Source organism: Rattus rattus, chromosome 3 (assembly GCF_011064425.1).
Source record: "Rattus rattus isolate New Zealand chromosome 3, Rrattus_CSIRO_v1, whole genome shotgun sequence".
NCBI classification, from domain to species: domain Eukaryota; kingdom Metazoa; phylum Chordata; class Mammalia; order Rodentia; family Muridae; genus Rattus; species Rattus rattus.
Window position 1 is genome coordinate 8,762,681 of NC_046156.1, and position 16,528 is coordinate 8,779,208.

At 49.3% G+C, this 16,528-nt stretch overlaps 1 protein-coding gene across 1 annotated transcript in view; it reads left to right on the forward strand.

Moving 5' to 3' along the window:
- The first annotated feature begins 9,964 nt into the window (after positions 1–9,964).
- LOC116895216 (alpha-N-acetylgalactosaminide alpha-2,6-sialyltransferase 5) overlaps positions 9,965–16,528 on the forward strand; it is a 37,527-nt gene continuing 30,963 nt past the window's right edge. Inside the window, exon 1 of the mRNA XM_032896547.1 lies at positions 9,965–10,000. Within this exon, the coding sequence (XP_032752438.1) occupies positions 9,965–10,000 (36 nt within the window). The remainder of the gene's footprint in view (positions 10,001–16,528) is intronic.

The following is a 16,528-nucleotide window of genomic DNA, read 5'->3' on the forward strand; positions in this document are numbered from 1 at the left end:
ATAGACAGACACAGTCACTCCCTTCAGACGGAGCTACACCCCCATTGGCACCTTCTCCCTCCAGCCGATAAAACACACAGCTAGGCCAGGGCTGTCTGGGCTGTAGCCAGTTCCTAGAAACTCAACATGGGTCGGTTGTCTCTTCTGAGGAGAGTGGAATTTTAATTCTACTAATGAAAGCTCTCATTTGCCACTACGTCCATAAACACGGACAATGAAGGAGCTGTAGACACCTCACTGAAGCAGATGTCTTCTTGATACCCGGCCCTCTCCCTGGCAGATGAGCTCCTGAGACGTTTACAGGTGCACAACATAACCCTCAGATTAACACAGGCTTCGGAGTTAAAACTTTCCAGACAATGTTTCATGAGAAGTTTTGACTTCTCGGGAGAAATGTGTGCCTCAAGATAGGAAGGCTTTGCTTTATATTTTAATTTAGAGATTCCAATCCAATTATTTATTATAGTATATTATATATACTGTGGAAAATAAATGCACAAAAACTATGGGTTTTTTTATTTTCAATATCAGGGTAGTGACACACTCTTGTAATCCCAGTCTGAGTGGAGGAAGACAGCGCCGTCCTGGGAATTTGATGGCTAGCCATTCTAACCTACTCAATGAGTTCCAGGTCAGGGAGAGACCCTGCCTCAAAAAATAAAGTGAATGACACACAATGAAGAAATTCTGAGGTTGTTCTCTGACCTTTACCCACACATAGATATGCAAGTGTACCTATACACACACACACACACACACACACACACACACACACACACACACACACACACACACACACACACACACACACACACACACACACACATCTTTAATGGCTGGACCTCACAGGCATCCTGTGATATGCAGCTAAATGTGAACCTCCCCTGGGCTGGCTTTTAGGAGGTAAGAGCCCAGAAACTGCCTGTTTTTCTCATCTGATATGCGGATTTCATTGCCGTGTGAGGCCTAGAAACTCTACCTAGAACACGTAGGCAGAGGACCCACACGCCTGTTCACCCAGGCTAAGGTATGACTTATGCAGAAGGAGTGCCACGCACACAGCTGTCTATCAGGATCCATGCTGGAGCGCACCAAAACCTGACCACACCCAGAGCACCGGAACCCCTTTCCCCAGCCTGCGTGGATCTACTCGGAGACGCCTCCTATCTCCAAAGCTCATCTGCTGTGAACCATCTTTCTCTGTCTTCTCAGCAATGGTCAGATCGCAATCCTGGTCTTTCAGCTTTTCATATCCTTCACTGGCCTCTGCCCTGTGGCTTCCATTTAGTCGAAACGTAAACATGGCGGTACCGGAAGGTGCTGGGAAAGCTCTGCCGGAAGTCTTTAACATCATTCCGCGTCCCAGGACAATTCTAAAATACCGGATTCCCCATCACAGACCGCTTACGCTTGGGAATTCTTGCACTTGAACCCAGTTTACTAGATACCAGAGTCTTTTCAAATTGGGCCATGGAATATCAAGTTCGATCTGGAAACGCCAGAAACCTGGGCCACATCTGTAGCCAGTGTGGATCAAGTGGTACTCAGAAGGCAAGGCGGAGGTGATAAGAGGGGAAAGTGTGGGAGGCGAGGCTGCCCGGAAGGTAAGAGAGGCTTCCCAGCCTCACCTCAGTGCCCCTTCCCCATGCAGGGATCCTGTCATTTCTAGCAGTAACCCTTGCCTGCAGAGCCAGGGGCTTAACCTCTCTCAGCTGTGAGGAACCATAAATACTAGCCTGTCAGTAGGAGACGCAGACTCATCCAGAACTGGTTCCAGGAAAGGCCACTGTTCCCCCCAGATTTTCATTTTCTGTTAGGAGGTGACATCTCACAGTGAGGCAAGAACTGGCTGGCCATTTGAACATAAAGCTTTCTTGGGTCCTGACTTTGGGATGTTGGGTGTATTCCTTCACCTCCCAGGGATGCTCATTCTTCCATGGTTCCAAATGCAGCCAATTTTTAAGGTCAGGCACCACCTTTGCTCCATGTCATCTTCATAGAAAAAGAGGGGGACTCTAGGATACATGGCTGAGGAGAGGCTCCCGCATCCCGACCGGGGAAGAGCTGCCTTCTCTTATCTGTGAGCACCTTGCATCAACCTCGACATCCGCTGGCTGTTTTCCCTCTGCCCTGCCAGTCCTACTGTCTCCCCATAAAAGCACAGCATGGCTGGTAGCCTTTGAGGTTGTTTTCTGGGAGGCACAGGCGTGTGTCTGTCTTTGCATGGAGCTGGCATTGATTTGTCTCAGGGGCCTCATTCCAGCCTTGGCATTGGCTTGTAGAGGTGTCATTGAGAGGGGTTCAGCAGGATAGCCTTAAGGACTCCCAAGAGAAGGGGAAATATAGCCCCACGTCCAGGTTCCCGGGATCAGTGCCATGTGCTGGGCTCTCTAAGCCAGGGGCAGACAGCACAGCAGGTGTCCACATCAGCCCAGGTTTTCCTCTCCATCTCCCCAGTGTACACATGGCCTCTGTTTGGGAGAGGCTCTATTTGGTTGAGTCCTTTGTATCCTCAGCATGAAGGACGGTGCCTGACGCATAGCACTGAAAAGTACTTGTTTGAACGGAGACACAAACGGGAATGGGTTGGGAACGTGTATAATGCTATGAACGTGGCTCCACCACGCCATCCCATAGGCCTGCTTCTAAACCGATCAATAGTGGAGCAAGTAGGGAGCCCAGGAACAAGCAGAGTGTCAGGGGCCACGAGGTCCCAAACACCCTGGATGGAGGGTGTGTTTAGCAGTTAATAGAGAAGTCTGGGAAGGTGGTGGTGACAGAAGTGTTAGAGGGCGGTAGAGGTCATCGACACAGAGGCAGAGCCAGTGCCACAGCGACTGCCTGTGCACAGGAGGCCCATGGCTTCACTCACAGTTCTAGAAGGTAATGGACCTCGGAAGATACTTGGTTTGTGCCCAGATCCTTTGTAGCAGTGCTAAGTGTTATGGGTTGAATGTGTCCATGTTCTCTTGTTCTTGACTGTGGGGCTCATGACCCTTCTCGGAGGACATATACCTGGGAACAGGGGAGAGGGTTACGGTAACAGGTAACATTAGCTTTGTCCAGTTGCTGGTAGCCTGGGCTTGATGTGGGTGGTAATATATTGAGTATATATTCTGTGTCAGGCACTGCACCGAACTCTGTGGATAAGATAATGTCTCACAGAGATGTGTGTTGTGGGGGACAGGGAGTGGAAAGTGAAGACTGAGCAGAGCAGAGCAGAGCAGCCCCTGAGCTCTGACTGGGGCAGCCAGCTAGGTTTGGGGCCTTCCCTGTAGAGAGGGAAGAAAGGCTGATCCAGGGAGGCTGGGGTAAGCTCAGCTTGCAGAGAACTGTTGGTGAGTCTCTGTGCCATCCAAAGAGGAAAGTCCAGAATCGAACAGCAGATACACGGCTGGGAAATAGACGCTATTTCAGGAACGATAAATGTCTTCTCCGGGTTGGAAGAGACGGCTCAGTCAGGAAAGTGCTTGCCACACCAGGGTGGGAACCTGAGCTTGATCCCTGAACCTAAGTGATGGAAACCAGCCATGTGTCTCGCACTGAAATCTAGGCACTAGGGAGGAAAAGATGGGCAGGTCCATGGCTGGCTAGGCTTGCCACTCATGAGTTCCAGGGTACTGAGAGATTCTTCTTGGGGTATCAAAGGGAGAGAGGTGGAGAAAGGGAAGGAAGGAGGAGAGGAGAAAGAAAAGGAGGGGGATGAGGAAGAGGAGAGGAGGAAGGGAAGAGGAGAGAAGGGAGAGGGGAAAGAAAGGAAAAGAAGGGAGAAAAGAGAAGGGCTGAGGAGGTAAGGAGAAGTGAGAGGGGGTGAGGATGGAGAGGGAGGAGGAGGAGAGGAAGAGAGAGGAGAGGAGAGAGGGGGAAGAGGGGAGAAGAGAGGAGGGAAGAGAGAAGGGCTGAGGAGGTAAGGGAAGTAAGGAGAGGTGGAGGATGGGAGAGAGGAGAGGAGGGGGGAAGGAAGGAGAGGGGAGGGGAGATAGGAGGGGGGGAGGAAGGAGGAGGAGAGGAAGGAGAAGAAGAGGAAGAGGAAGTGGGGAGGATAGGAGGGAAGGAGAGGAAGGGAGGAGAGGAAGAGAGGAGGGAAAGGGGGAAGAATAAGAAAAGGAAGAGAAGAAAGAGAAAGGGAGAAGATATGGCGGGGAGGAGGGAGGAGGGGAAGGAAAAGGGAGGAGGCATTTGAGCGGTGGCACCTGAGGTTATCCCCTAGCCTCCACATACATGTGTGTGCATGGCGCGTGGGTATACATGAGCATACTGACTGAGCATACATGCGTACGTGAGGGCGCACACACACGAGAATGATGTCTTCCTGTGTCAGGTGAACAATGACCCGCACACCCGTCTCTCGCAAGCCTTATTTTTCAGATAAACATCACAGCGGCCCTAAGTGCAATTGAAAGTGAGCCCGGCCAGCCCAATGGGGACTGTGGCTGTCAGGCTCTGTATTTAACGGTGCCCTGCGCTGCACCTCCCAAACTGCCAGCTGCAAAGAAGACGCAGTCCTTGAAGCCTCGAATCACTTAACCCCTGTGCGGTTTCCTTCTGAAACCTCCGCGTGTCCAGGAATACGCACAAAGACAAAGGGCCCGCCTCGCTCTGCTGGACCTGGCCACCGTGACTCTCCAAGTCCTTTGCCTTGGACATCCCCCAGGTTAGGGATACCTGGCTTCACCAGTGGGTGTGCAGATGATCAAAGCCCTTTCAAAGGGCCAGGATGTCTAAAAGGGTCTTAGCATTGTCTGGTTAGAATTTAAACATGATCAAAAAATAAAATAAAATAAGAAATAAAACGTGCCGTTCTCTGAACAATGAAGAATAGGGAGATGAAACCCGCCTTCCGCCACCTCAGAAATTCATGCGCTCATTCATTCGGCCGACATCTTTAACCACTTTGTGAAACAGGGTAGGCGTGAAGATTTAAAGAAACACAAAGTCGCCATGCCTCCGCAGGAGGGGGCAAGTGTGTGGCTGCAACAGGGGGAACATGGTGGTAGAGGGACATGGAGGGGGCAGGAGGAGCAAGCAGAACTCACCCCTGAACCCACACGCCCTCCGCCATTTGACAGGTAAGAGAAAGCTGGCTGGCCATTGGATTGTAACCCAGCAGTCTTCAGGACGCAAAGCTCAGCTGGCCAGCTGGCCTTGGCACAGGGTCGGAAGTGGTGTGTCCGCAGAGGGCACGCCAGGCCTAGCAAGCCAGGCAGTGCGCTCTGAAGGAAGTCTGGCCTCGGGACAGAAGCAAGGACAAGAACTGCTTAGAAAAGCGAGTGTGACCCAGTGCGGAGAGAGTGAAGGGCTAATGAAATAGATCAGTAGGATAGACACCTTTTTTAAAATTTATTTACATATATATATATTTGATATTTTATGTATTTACATTTCAAATGCTATCCCCCTTCCCACTCCCACCCACCCACTCCTGCCTCACCGCCCTGGCATATCCCTATACTGGGGCATCCAGCCTTCACAGGACCAAGGACTTCTCCTCCTATTGATGCTAGACAAGGCTATCTCCTGCTACATATGTGGCTGGAGCCATGGGTCCCTCCATGTGTACTCTTTGGTGGGTGGTTTAGTCCTCAGGAGCTCCGTGGGGTCTGGTCGGTTGATATTGTTGCTCTCCCTGTGGGGTTGCAAACCCCTTCAGCTGAAGGACTCCTTTTAGAAATGCAGACTGCCGTGTGTGTGTGTGTGTGTGTGTGTGTGTGTGTGTGTGTGTGTGTGTGTGTGTGTGTGTGTGGTTGGGAGGAGGGAGGAGAGTTGGGTTCTAGATCACCGAGAGTTTGAGAGCTGTGGTCAGAAACATCCTTCAGAAAGAAATGAGGACCTGTCCACCAACCTCAGGCTACAGGAAGCACCAACCGGACAGGTTTCCTATCTCTTTGTGTAAAATGACTCTTACTACAAGCTGCCCCAGATTGCCCAAAAGGTGCGATAGATAAAGATAAGTTTCTTGGACATACAGTCAAAAGAGAAGTGAGACTTCTTAATTGGTCGTTGAAGTAGTGACCCAGGGGCTTGGCCCTCATCCCTTTACCCTGGCAACATCTATATATGTCAAGTTCACTAGGCAACAAGTGAGGTCATTGGAAGGGCAAAGAGTCGTGGGCGTACCTCCTTCCTAAGATTCCAAGTGACCTCTGCTCAGACCTGTGGCTCAGCCTAGAGACACAGTAACTGGAGATATGTGGAGCCACACAGCCACGTCCATGTGACAGTTGATGGAAGGAAGCACAGGGTAGGAGGAAGTTCACCTTGCTATCCTACCTGAGTGAGGACCGTAATGCTCATTTTCCCTCCAGCCATAACTTCTCAGTCTAGCACCTCATTTCAATGTGTGGTTGGGAAATGAATTTGATAAGCAAATGAAGCTTAAAATACCATAAGCGCGATCCCTCTTAGCACCAAATCCTACCTGTCTGGATTATTTTTGAAGGTTCCAAACTGTCTTTGTACCTTCCTACCTAAGGGAGCAAAGTTTGATCCCAGCCTTTGATAACTGGATGACAGTTGCTCGTGTCACCTGTTGAGAGAGGCTGGGTGTTATGTGCACTGTGCCTTTCAGTGGTGAGAGCCATTCCACGGCATGCCTCCCACCTTCTAGATGGTTCTGCTGAGGTTCTACATTCCTGGTCTCTCGGATTCTGTGCTGTTGCTGTCTTCTCGGTTCTCTGAATTTCTAGATTCTCCATGATTTCTAATTTCCAGTATCGTTTTTGTTTCCAACCAGCCCCCTCCCAAACACAGGCTTCCTCTTCTCTTCCTACTTTTTTGCCACTTTCTTCTTATCTTCTCCTCTTCCTTTCCACCCCTTTTCATTTACACTCTTCCTTCACCTCCTTTTCCCTCTCTTTCTCTTCCCTGCTCCCTCCTGCTCCATTTCTTCTGTTGTGTCGTGCCCAGCTCTTTATCTAAGATGCTCGGCCAACAGCGGTGGGCCTAAGATGTGGACCCACGCCTGCCCCCAGGCTGGGCTCCCTCCTGTCCAGTGCTGCACATTTGTTCTGGTCATGTAGGTTGTTCTCATTCATTGACTGAATGAGACACGGCCTTCTCTTCTTGCTAGGAATCTGTGTCATTGTACTGTACAATCCTTCCAGTGTTCGAGTAGGGTACAGCCAGAGGAGTGAACACAGTAGCTGCCTGAGGGATCCCATTACATAGATGGAGCCTAAGAGCTGTGTGTTGAGCAAAGGAAAGGGTAGGGGGAGAGAAAACTTGTTTTTCATTAACAGAACAGGCCTGCCTGGCCTGGAGCATGTACCATGGCTACCAAGGGCTGCTTAGCTTCCCCACTCTTCACTCAGCCACACATAGAACTCTCAGTTCTCACGGCCATCAGCTCAGTACCTCCCAGGTCTGGGGTCATCCTCACATTGTCTGAGGTTTCTTTCAAAGCCGGTAGATGCTAAGCAAGCCAGATGTGTAGAAACAGACATGTCCAGCAACAGTCAAGATCACCTTAGGCTAATGAAAAGCTGCCTTCTAATTACACTAAACAGTGCCCAGGGCCCTATGTGGCCTGTCTTCCAGGGAGTAATTGTGTGAGGGGTGAAGGCGGTTGCATCACGGAATCACAGGAAGGTATCAGGTGAGCCCAGGTAAACTACCAACCACCGTGCCAGCATCCCCGGGAAGAAGCAGGCTCTAGGGTGTAGCCCACCCTTCAACTGTGCACACTCATGCAGAATGATGGAAAACCATCTATCGTTTACCAGGAAAGTAAGGGACAAGAGATCGATAAATTATTTCAGCTATCTCCAGAACATCTCCAAGCACCAAGCACCAAAATGAAAACCTCCAGTCCTCCGTTGTGTGAGAACCATGAAGAAAATTAGCGGGACTATGTCAGCTACGTTCTGGTCACTGGCAGAGACACTGAGGAAGGAGGCTCTACCAGGGCTCAGAGTTTTGAAGGGTTGGGTTCAGAGCTTGCTGGCCACATGTGCCTGGGCAGAACATCCGAGCAAAAGGAGCCGATGGCAGAGGAGAGTCCTCAAGGCGAGCAGAGGTCAGAACAAGGAGAAAGGCCAACCCTCAGTCAGCCTTCTCCTTCCTTTTTGATCTCCTGTGAGGAGGCTTGGTCATGTGATGGTGCCACTCAGGATCACAGTCAGGGTACACTCGGGACACCTGTCAGGGGACAGTGCCACTCAGATTCAGTGTGAATCTCCTCCATTCAGTTAAACTCCCTGGAAACACCCTCACAGACACCCTGGTGTGCCTCACTGATCTCATGGGGGCACTTTTACCCAGTCAGGGTGATGCTGAAGATCAACACCAGACCCAGCACATACACAGCAACCCTCAGGCACTCAGACTTCAACAGTCTCCTACTTTTTGCGACTTGTTTAGTGATAGTGTACAATACACACCATCAGAAACCCAAAACAGGGCAAATTAGAAACATGAAAGTGACAAGCAGTGTCCTGAGACACATCCCCTCACCCCTCAGAATGGCTGTCATCCAACAGAGGGCAGGATACACTGTCAGAGATTCAGAGAGGCCCTGTGCACTGCTCTGGGAGTGAGAAATGTACAGCTGCTTGGGGAAGCAGGCTGGCAGTCTGTAAGATATAAACAAGATGATCATAGCATCCAGAAATATCACTCTCATGTTCCCCAAGAGACAGGAAGGTATAAGTTCACATAAAGGCCTGTATCTGAGCATTCATGACACCAATCAAAATAAACGAGATAACAAAAATGTACTTACACACACACACACACACACACACACACACACACGACACACATACACATACTCATGAACTGAACACACATGCTCACACACACGCACACACATACACACACATACACACACACACACGCACACACACACACGCACATACACACACACATGAACAACACACACACACACACACACACACACGCACACACACACACACACACGCACATACACGTACTCATGAACTGAACACACATACACACACACACACGCACGCACACACACACACACACGCACACACATACATGCTCATGAACTGAACACACATGCGCAGACCACATGCATACACACACACACACACACACATACTCATTCATGAACTGAACACACATATGCTGCGCACACACACACACACACACACACACACACACACACACTCTGTAGCCAATAGACAAACAAGTCAACTAGAGTGTGTGACCACAGTTGATGATTCCATTTACAATGAACAGCAAAAGAAGAAAAATCTGGCAGGAGATAAAAAGTCACCCAGTGGTCAAAGTGGGCAGTCAGGGAGTGGACAGGGCCTATATAGGGGCCTGGGGTTTCTTTGTAGAAGGATGGAAATATTCTTCAATTAGATCATGGCAATGCCCACTTAATTTGAATTTAAAATCAGCCACCAGGCATTGTACCGCATACCCGTAAGGGGCAAAATCAGAAGTTCACGGTCATCTTTGGCTACATGGTGAGTTCGAGGCCAGCCTGGGCTACATGAGACTTTGTTATCAAAAACTAATAAAAAAATGGGTGAATTTTATGGCATACAAATTATATCTTAATAAGACTGAATGTTAAAAGCTCATTAAAATACAACGAAATTAAAAGGAAATTCTGAGCCTTCCCAGGCCTCCCCTTGAAGTGAATTCAGGGCTAGTCATGGTTGTGAAGCATACACAAAGCTCCAATATTGTACTCTAGAAAACAGAATCGACTTCCCAGAGTCGGGAAGTCTCTGGCCCTGGCTATGAACTGAACGTCGATACTGAACACAGGTTTACCCATGTGCAATTCTTTGTACCATGCCTCGTGTAAGTGTTCCGCATACCTGTCACTCCATCATTTGTCCAAACATACTTGTTGAATACCCCTGGGCATCTTTTGCAGTGCTACAGAAGGGCTTGAAGGAGTGTCACACAGAGAGGGGACAGCCAGCATGACACACATCAGACAGACAGCAGTGGGAAGAAGGCGTTGCGATGGCTGTACGGGAGCATGCTGGAGGAACAGATGAAGGGCAAGCCGCAGATGGTAGGACTAAGGCACAGAGCTTGAAGGGAGTCTGGGGGTTTATTGGCTCAACGGGAAGCCACTGAAAGATGCAGCAGATGCATGACAGAACGTGATTTGCATATTGAAGATGACCCTGGGAACTCCTACAAGACAGAGACACAGGTGAAGGGATGAATGAAAGATCTCAGCTCAGAGCTGAATGCTATTGGCACTGATGTGAGATGCTGGTCTCTTAGAGGGAGGTGGGAGGCGTGAGATGGGCAAGGATGAGCTGTAGAAGACAGAGCCAATAGAAGTACATGAACTACGGGGCTAGAAGACACGCCTCAAAAATAAGCCCGGACGCAGAGGATGAGTCATTGGGGGCAAGTTGCCCTGTGGATTGAAATGGCCTCCCGTCTGAGATCAAATCCCCCACGTTCATGCTATGGATGAAAACATGGACCTTGAAAAAACTAAGCAATTTATCCCATGTGTTTATCTGAGAAGTACAAGCAGCAGGTCTGAGGCCAACAGCAACAATAAAAACAAAATGTTTTTAGACTTGACACTGTATCAAAGGCCACACCTACTCCAACAAGGCAACACCTAGAGTGACACACCTACTCCAAGGCCACGCCCACTCCAAATGCCACACCCACAGTGACACACCCACTCCGTGAGACCAGGTGGAGCTTGACTATCCTCATCCAGACAAGGGAAGGAAACAATGTAGAGAGCACTAGGTGGAGGGGGAAGTTGAATAGAAAGACTGTGGGTGCTCTGGGGCCCCTGAGACTGGTGGGAGGGCCTGTCACTGAGCTGCAGGAAAAGCAGCTTTTGGGAGAGTAACATTTTCCTGGCAACTCACATTAAATAATCAGCATGGTTCCCGCCAAGGTGCCTGAACTGAGACTGACAGCTAATAACAGCCTGGTAATTACAGGAAAACATCAGATTGCAAGGCCAGAGTGTCTTGAAACACCTAAAGCCATTTAATATATCTGTTTGCTCCAGACCAACGGGCTCACTCCCCGCCCCCCCCCCAGGGCAAGGCCAGTGTCATTCCTGAGCTAATGGGCATCACATTCTGAGGTACCTTTCCCCCTGCCAAATAAATCAGAGTTTTAAGAAGTGAAGCCATGGTGTTGCCGGCTATAAATGTGTACAAGGACATCACCAGGCATTTTAGGTGTCAGCTTTAATTTGACTTGGCTTGCTCTGTTCTCTTAAGAAAGGCTCAGGAGGCATCAGCTGGGTCACAGAGAGAATTCTGCCCGCTCTTGCTCTTCCGGCTATGACAAAAATCATACCTTGATGTCTTAGCTCCCTTCCTCAAATAAAAATGCTCCTGTCACTACAGTGTGAAGGGGTTAGCCATGATAGAAATTATGTTTCCCTATCCTGTGTGTATGTGTGTGCATGTGCATGTGTGTGTGCGTGTTTGTGTGTATGTACATGTGTGTGTTGCATGTGTGTGCACATGCGTTTGTATGTATGTACATGTGTGAACATGTGCATGCATGTGTGTGTGTGTGCATCTGTGTATTTGTGGGGTGTTTTATAGAAGGAATGTGATAGAAGGATGAATTTACCCATTCTAAAATTATCTTGAGTCCCAGTGAAGGGGACATACACTGACCTGGGTTCTATAATGGTAGAAATGCTTGCAAATTGCCCAAGTACATAAGAAACAGCAAAAGTAAAATTAGAGTTCCATGTGTGCGCACACACTCATGTTCCCCTAAACAGCCTGCTGCCCACCCACTTCCCACAGCTCCTAAGCAGTTTGATTACCCCTTGCGTGGGGTGATGGGAGGAGTGCTCTGCAGTGCCAGGCCTCTGAGGAAGCCTCTGGGAACACCTCAGGACTCCTTATGTGCTCGAATTTCTTCCCAGGCATTTGTCACCTCGAACCAGCTCTAATGACCTTGGCATGGAGCTCTTCCTGGGGATTAATGGCCCTTCCTGTGTCCTGGGACAGTTTCCAGCCAGCCGTTCATTTCAGGCAGTGTCCTGAGCTCTACCCACGGTGCTCTTACTGCCTTCTCACTGAAGACAAGTGCTTCAGCCAGTCCCCATCCAACTGTGCATCAGAACCAAGGCAATTCCTGGCAAGTCGCAGGTTGGGCCACCTGTGTGCCTTCTGCCCTTGTGTTCCCGTAGAGTACAGGAAGCAGGAAGCTGGGAGTCACTCCTTTAACCATCACTTTCCCTAGGTTCTCCTGTAGCCCAGGCTGACCTCAGACCACTATGTAGACAAGGGTCACCTTGAACTTTTGATCTTCCCAAGTCTACACCCCAAGTGATGCCATCTGCAGTGCTGGGGATTCACCCAGGGCCTTGGACTTTACCATCTGAGCCGCACCCCCAGACAAGTTAAATCCTCTTTACAGTCAGGACTCAGGACACTGCCTAGATTGGAGTGACCCAATATGGGTGGCCATCTTTTCCATCAAGCTACACAACTACTGAGAAAGTGAGACTATATGGAGAGGGAGAGAGGGTCTGGGAGGCCGGATACTATGAGGAAGTAACTGGGCTGGAAGCATTCCCACTGCTGGTTAGCCCTCTTAAATGCCAGGCAAGCCTTCTTCCTAGGTAAGAACTCCCCTCAGAGCTTCTCACTCTGCCTTCTTCCTCTGTTGCCCTTTGTTTCAAAGACAGAACCCAGAGTCGATCCTCCCACGCTCTGCTTAGCAATCTGTCCACCCTACATCCTACCACTCGTGAAGAGCACACAGACACCACAGCAGAAACCAGCTTACCCCCTGTGAATGCTCCCCCGCCCCTGTCATCAAGACTCTAGAATTTTAATGGTGCCGAGATGTGAAAGAACAGAGCTCCCGCGGGCAACCGCAGCACACCCTAAGAGACCGGGTCTCGAAATTCGTGTGATTTTTAGTCCCTCAGGATGCAGGAACCAGACTCCATTTCCTCTTTGGAAGTAGCCCCACCATCTGTACGCCCTCTTCTCAGATGCTAGAAGTGTGATGTCATATGCAGGAGAGCAGAGTGGTCTTACTGATACCCCTTAGCAACAGGCAGAACCCAATCTTTCTGCACTGCATAACCTGTGAGCACAGCTTTAAGAGCGGGTGCTAGTGAGGGGAGAGCTGAGAGAACAGAGCTCATGTGGGTGGGCCAGGAAGAGGACTGTCTCGGGCTTGGATCAACTCCGGGTGGGTTCTGACTGTTTGGCGATCTCTGGGAATATGTGCAGCACATTCAGAGGCTGAATCTTCCTTCCCCAAAAAGATCTTCTTCTGCGGGGAAAGGTAAGGAAACGGAGGAGGTCCCTGGAGTGTCCCTGGGGTGGGGGGCGTTTCACCTGTCAGCCAGCCTCAGCTGTGAGAAGTCACCAGGACAATTACAGGGGAAACAAGCTGCAGGTATCCCTCTTCAGAGTCCCCAGTCATGGTGAGTGTAGTGACTGAAAATTGAAAACCAGCCTGGAACGTTCAGCTTGCATGGCCTTAGGTCCAGGTCCACTGACGTGAGCTTACGACAAAGCCTGATGTGGGCTACCTCCCAGGTTGTCGTCAGAGAGACCCTTGAAACCCCTGAAGTGATGTGAGCAAGTAACACTGAGCGTGGTTGCCCACTAGAACTAGACAGTTACTGGGGACACCACATGCTTTCATCACAGAATATTAAAAAAAAAAATCAGTCTGAAACTGGGCTGGAAGCATTCCCACTGCTGGTTAGCCCTCTTAAATGCCAGAGAGAATCACCACCCATGGTCTTCCTCTGCTCTAGTCCCTACTGCCACGTTAATGACCATCCAGACAGGGTGTGCCATTGGTGTGATAGTGGTAAGACTGTTATGGAGAGAACCAACCACTTCCTGGAGAGACTTGGGGCCCACATCATAGAGGTGGAGGAAGAGGAGGATCAGGAGTGCTGGGAATCCCTGTCCACCACCCATGATGAGGGCCGTTGCACTCCTGAGTCAACAGAAGCTCTGATAAGATGGGAAGTCAGTACCCAGTCAGTGAGGGAGGAGACACTCGGAAGGCCCCTGCTCTCTTGAGGATCTATAGGCCATTAATTATTGATAGGGAAAGAAAAGACATTTTTCTCAGTGGTGTAGTTACCAGGTAAAGTGCCCAGGTCCTGTAAGCCATCCTAAAGAACCTCTTCCTCCTCCTCTTCTTCCTCCTCCTCTTCCTTCTCCTCTTCCTCCTCCTCTTCTCTTTCTCTCCCCCATCCTCCTCCTTCTCTCCCTCTCCCTCTCCTCCTCCTCTTCCTCCTCCTCTTCCTCCTCCTCTTCTTCCTCTGTCTCCCACACCCCCTCCCCTCTTTCCCTCCTTCCATTCCCCTGCCTCTCTATATCTCTATCTCTATCTCTATCTCTCTCTCTCTATCTCTCTCTCTCTCTCTCTCTCTCTCTGTCTCTCTCTGTCTCTGTCTCTCTGTCTCTCTGTCTCTCTGTCTCTCTGTCTCTCTGTCTCTCTGTCTCTCTGTCTCTCTGTCTCTCTCTCTCTCTCTCTCTCTCTCTCTCCTCTCTCCTCCTCTCCCTCTCTCCTCCTCCTCTCTCCTCCCTATCTCTCCCTCCCCCCCCCTCTCTCTCCCTCTCTCTCCTCATCCTCGTCCTCCTCCTCCTCTTCTTCCTCTCTCTCTCCCTCCCTCTCTCCTCCTCCTCCTCTTTCCATTCCCTGCCCCCCACACACACAAGTAGAAAGAACATGTATTATGAAGAGTCAGTGGAAAGAGGCCAAAAGAGGCTCATCTGGGTTGATATGATTAAAAATACACGTATGAAAATTTTATAATGAAACCCACTATTACATATGATTAATACATACTAATAAAAACATAAAAAGTAAAAAAAAAAAAAACAATAAAGTAACCTAATGAAGGAAACGTTCTGAGTTATATGGTACCTCAGGGCAAATTAAGTATTCATGAAAGGTCTTCAAATGAACATCAGAATAAATGAGCTGGAGAAGGAATCAGCAGCTTTGGGCCACAGGTTATCTTGTTGGTCCCTTGTGAGGTTACAAGGAAGAGTGAGGTTAGGAACTTGTTTGAGGTCAACTATAGGCTTGGCCTCCTGACCCTCCCGTGTCTGAGAACCCTGATGCTTGCAGAAGCTCCTCCTCGTTGTCACAGGACACTTTAGCGGGCTTCCCATGAGGAACGATGCTTGTTTTTCCGGGACTGAAGGAGTCCCAGGATACAGAACTTTCACCTCCAACACACAGGCATCCTGAGGCACTGGGTCAGTCACTGAGGAAACTGTCAGAGCAGGCTCTGAGAGTCTCCGTTCCTGTCTGACAACCCGCTCTCAGCCCTTAGCGGTCCTTTCAATGTTCTGTAGCCTTATTACTACAGAAAAGACTGAAGATCTGCAGCAAGAGTGTAATTCTCATAAAGGTTTGCATTAATGAGGATTACACAGGAAACCTTTGTAAAGGATTTGTGTCGATCTGATAACTGGAAACATTTTAATGTTCTAAATATTCTTAGAAAAGAGTTCCATTTAAGAATGTTCACTTATAGGACCAAAATACAAATTAAAACTTTCAAAAAAAATTGGATTTGTGAAGAGGAGGAGGAGAAGGAGGAGGAGTAGGAAGAGAAGGAGGAGGAAGAGGAGGAGGGGAGATGGGGGAGGGGGAGGAAGAGGTGGTAATGATCATGTTTCTCGGGCTCTGTTTCCCCATACCTGCTGCTTCCTCCTTTGCTCAATGGCCCTAGTCATGAAGTGCAGAGGGCATTTTCCACATCCGGTCCTGTCATGACTTCCTCCTCCTAAGATCCCCTCTTCTGTTGGTTTCCACCGCACAGTCTCTTGCTGACTGCACCTTTCTGGCTCCACAGTCCCCCACACTCTAGTTACTCTAGTGCCCTGTGCTAGCCTAACAGCTACTCCCATTGGCTCTAGAGCCACATATCCTACCTTCTAACCCAAGTCATCCTTTTCCTACCTATGTGGTCACGAGCAGAGTTATTTTATTTTTTAATCTTTCACACTTCTGATTTGTGAAGTAGCAGCAGTGATACTTTACAGGATTGTTTGAGAGATAACCATGATCCCCTAAATAAGTTCAGACAGCACACACAGAACACTCGATGAATTGCTACTTGACCACTCTTCTTCAAACACCCCCAGCCTTGCAGTGGCCTAATTAATCCCCACCACTCAGATTCCAGCTCAGACTCCTCCATAAACCCTGTCATACCTTGATGTATTCCTTTGTCCATGCTCTCTCACCAACGTGCGAGCTTTGGTGGGCTCCGTTTCCCTCTCTTTTTGCATCTGGCTGCCTAGCTCCATACACTGGTTTGCTTTCTTCTGCTATGTTAAGATGCACAGAGACATATACACAAGTAGCATTATATGGACTAACCTGTATCCATTTAGGGAAACACTCAAGCATACACACACACACACACACACACACACACACACACACTCACACCAACCACACACATACACTCACACCAACCACACACACACACACACTCATACCAACCACACACACATATTCACACATACACTCACACACACACACCACCACTACCACCACACCACACACATACACACTCATAACAACCACA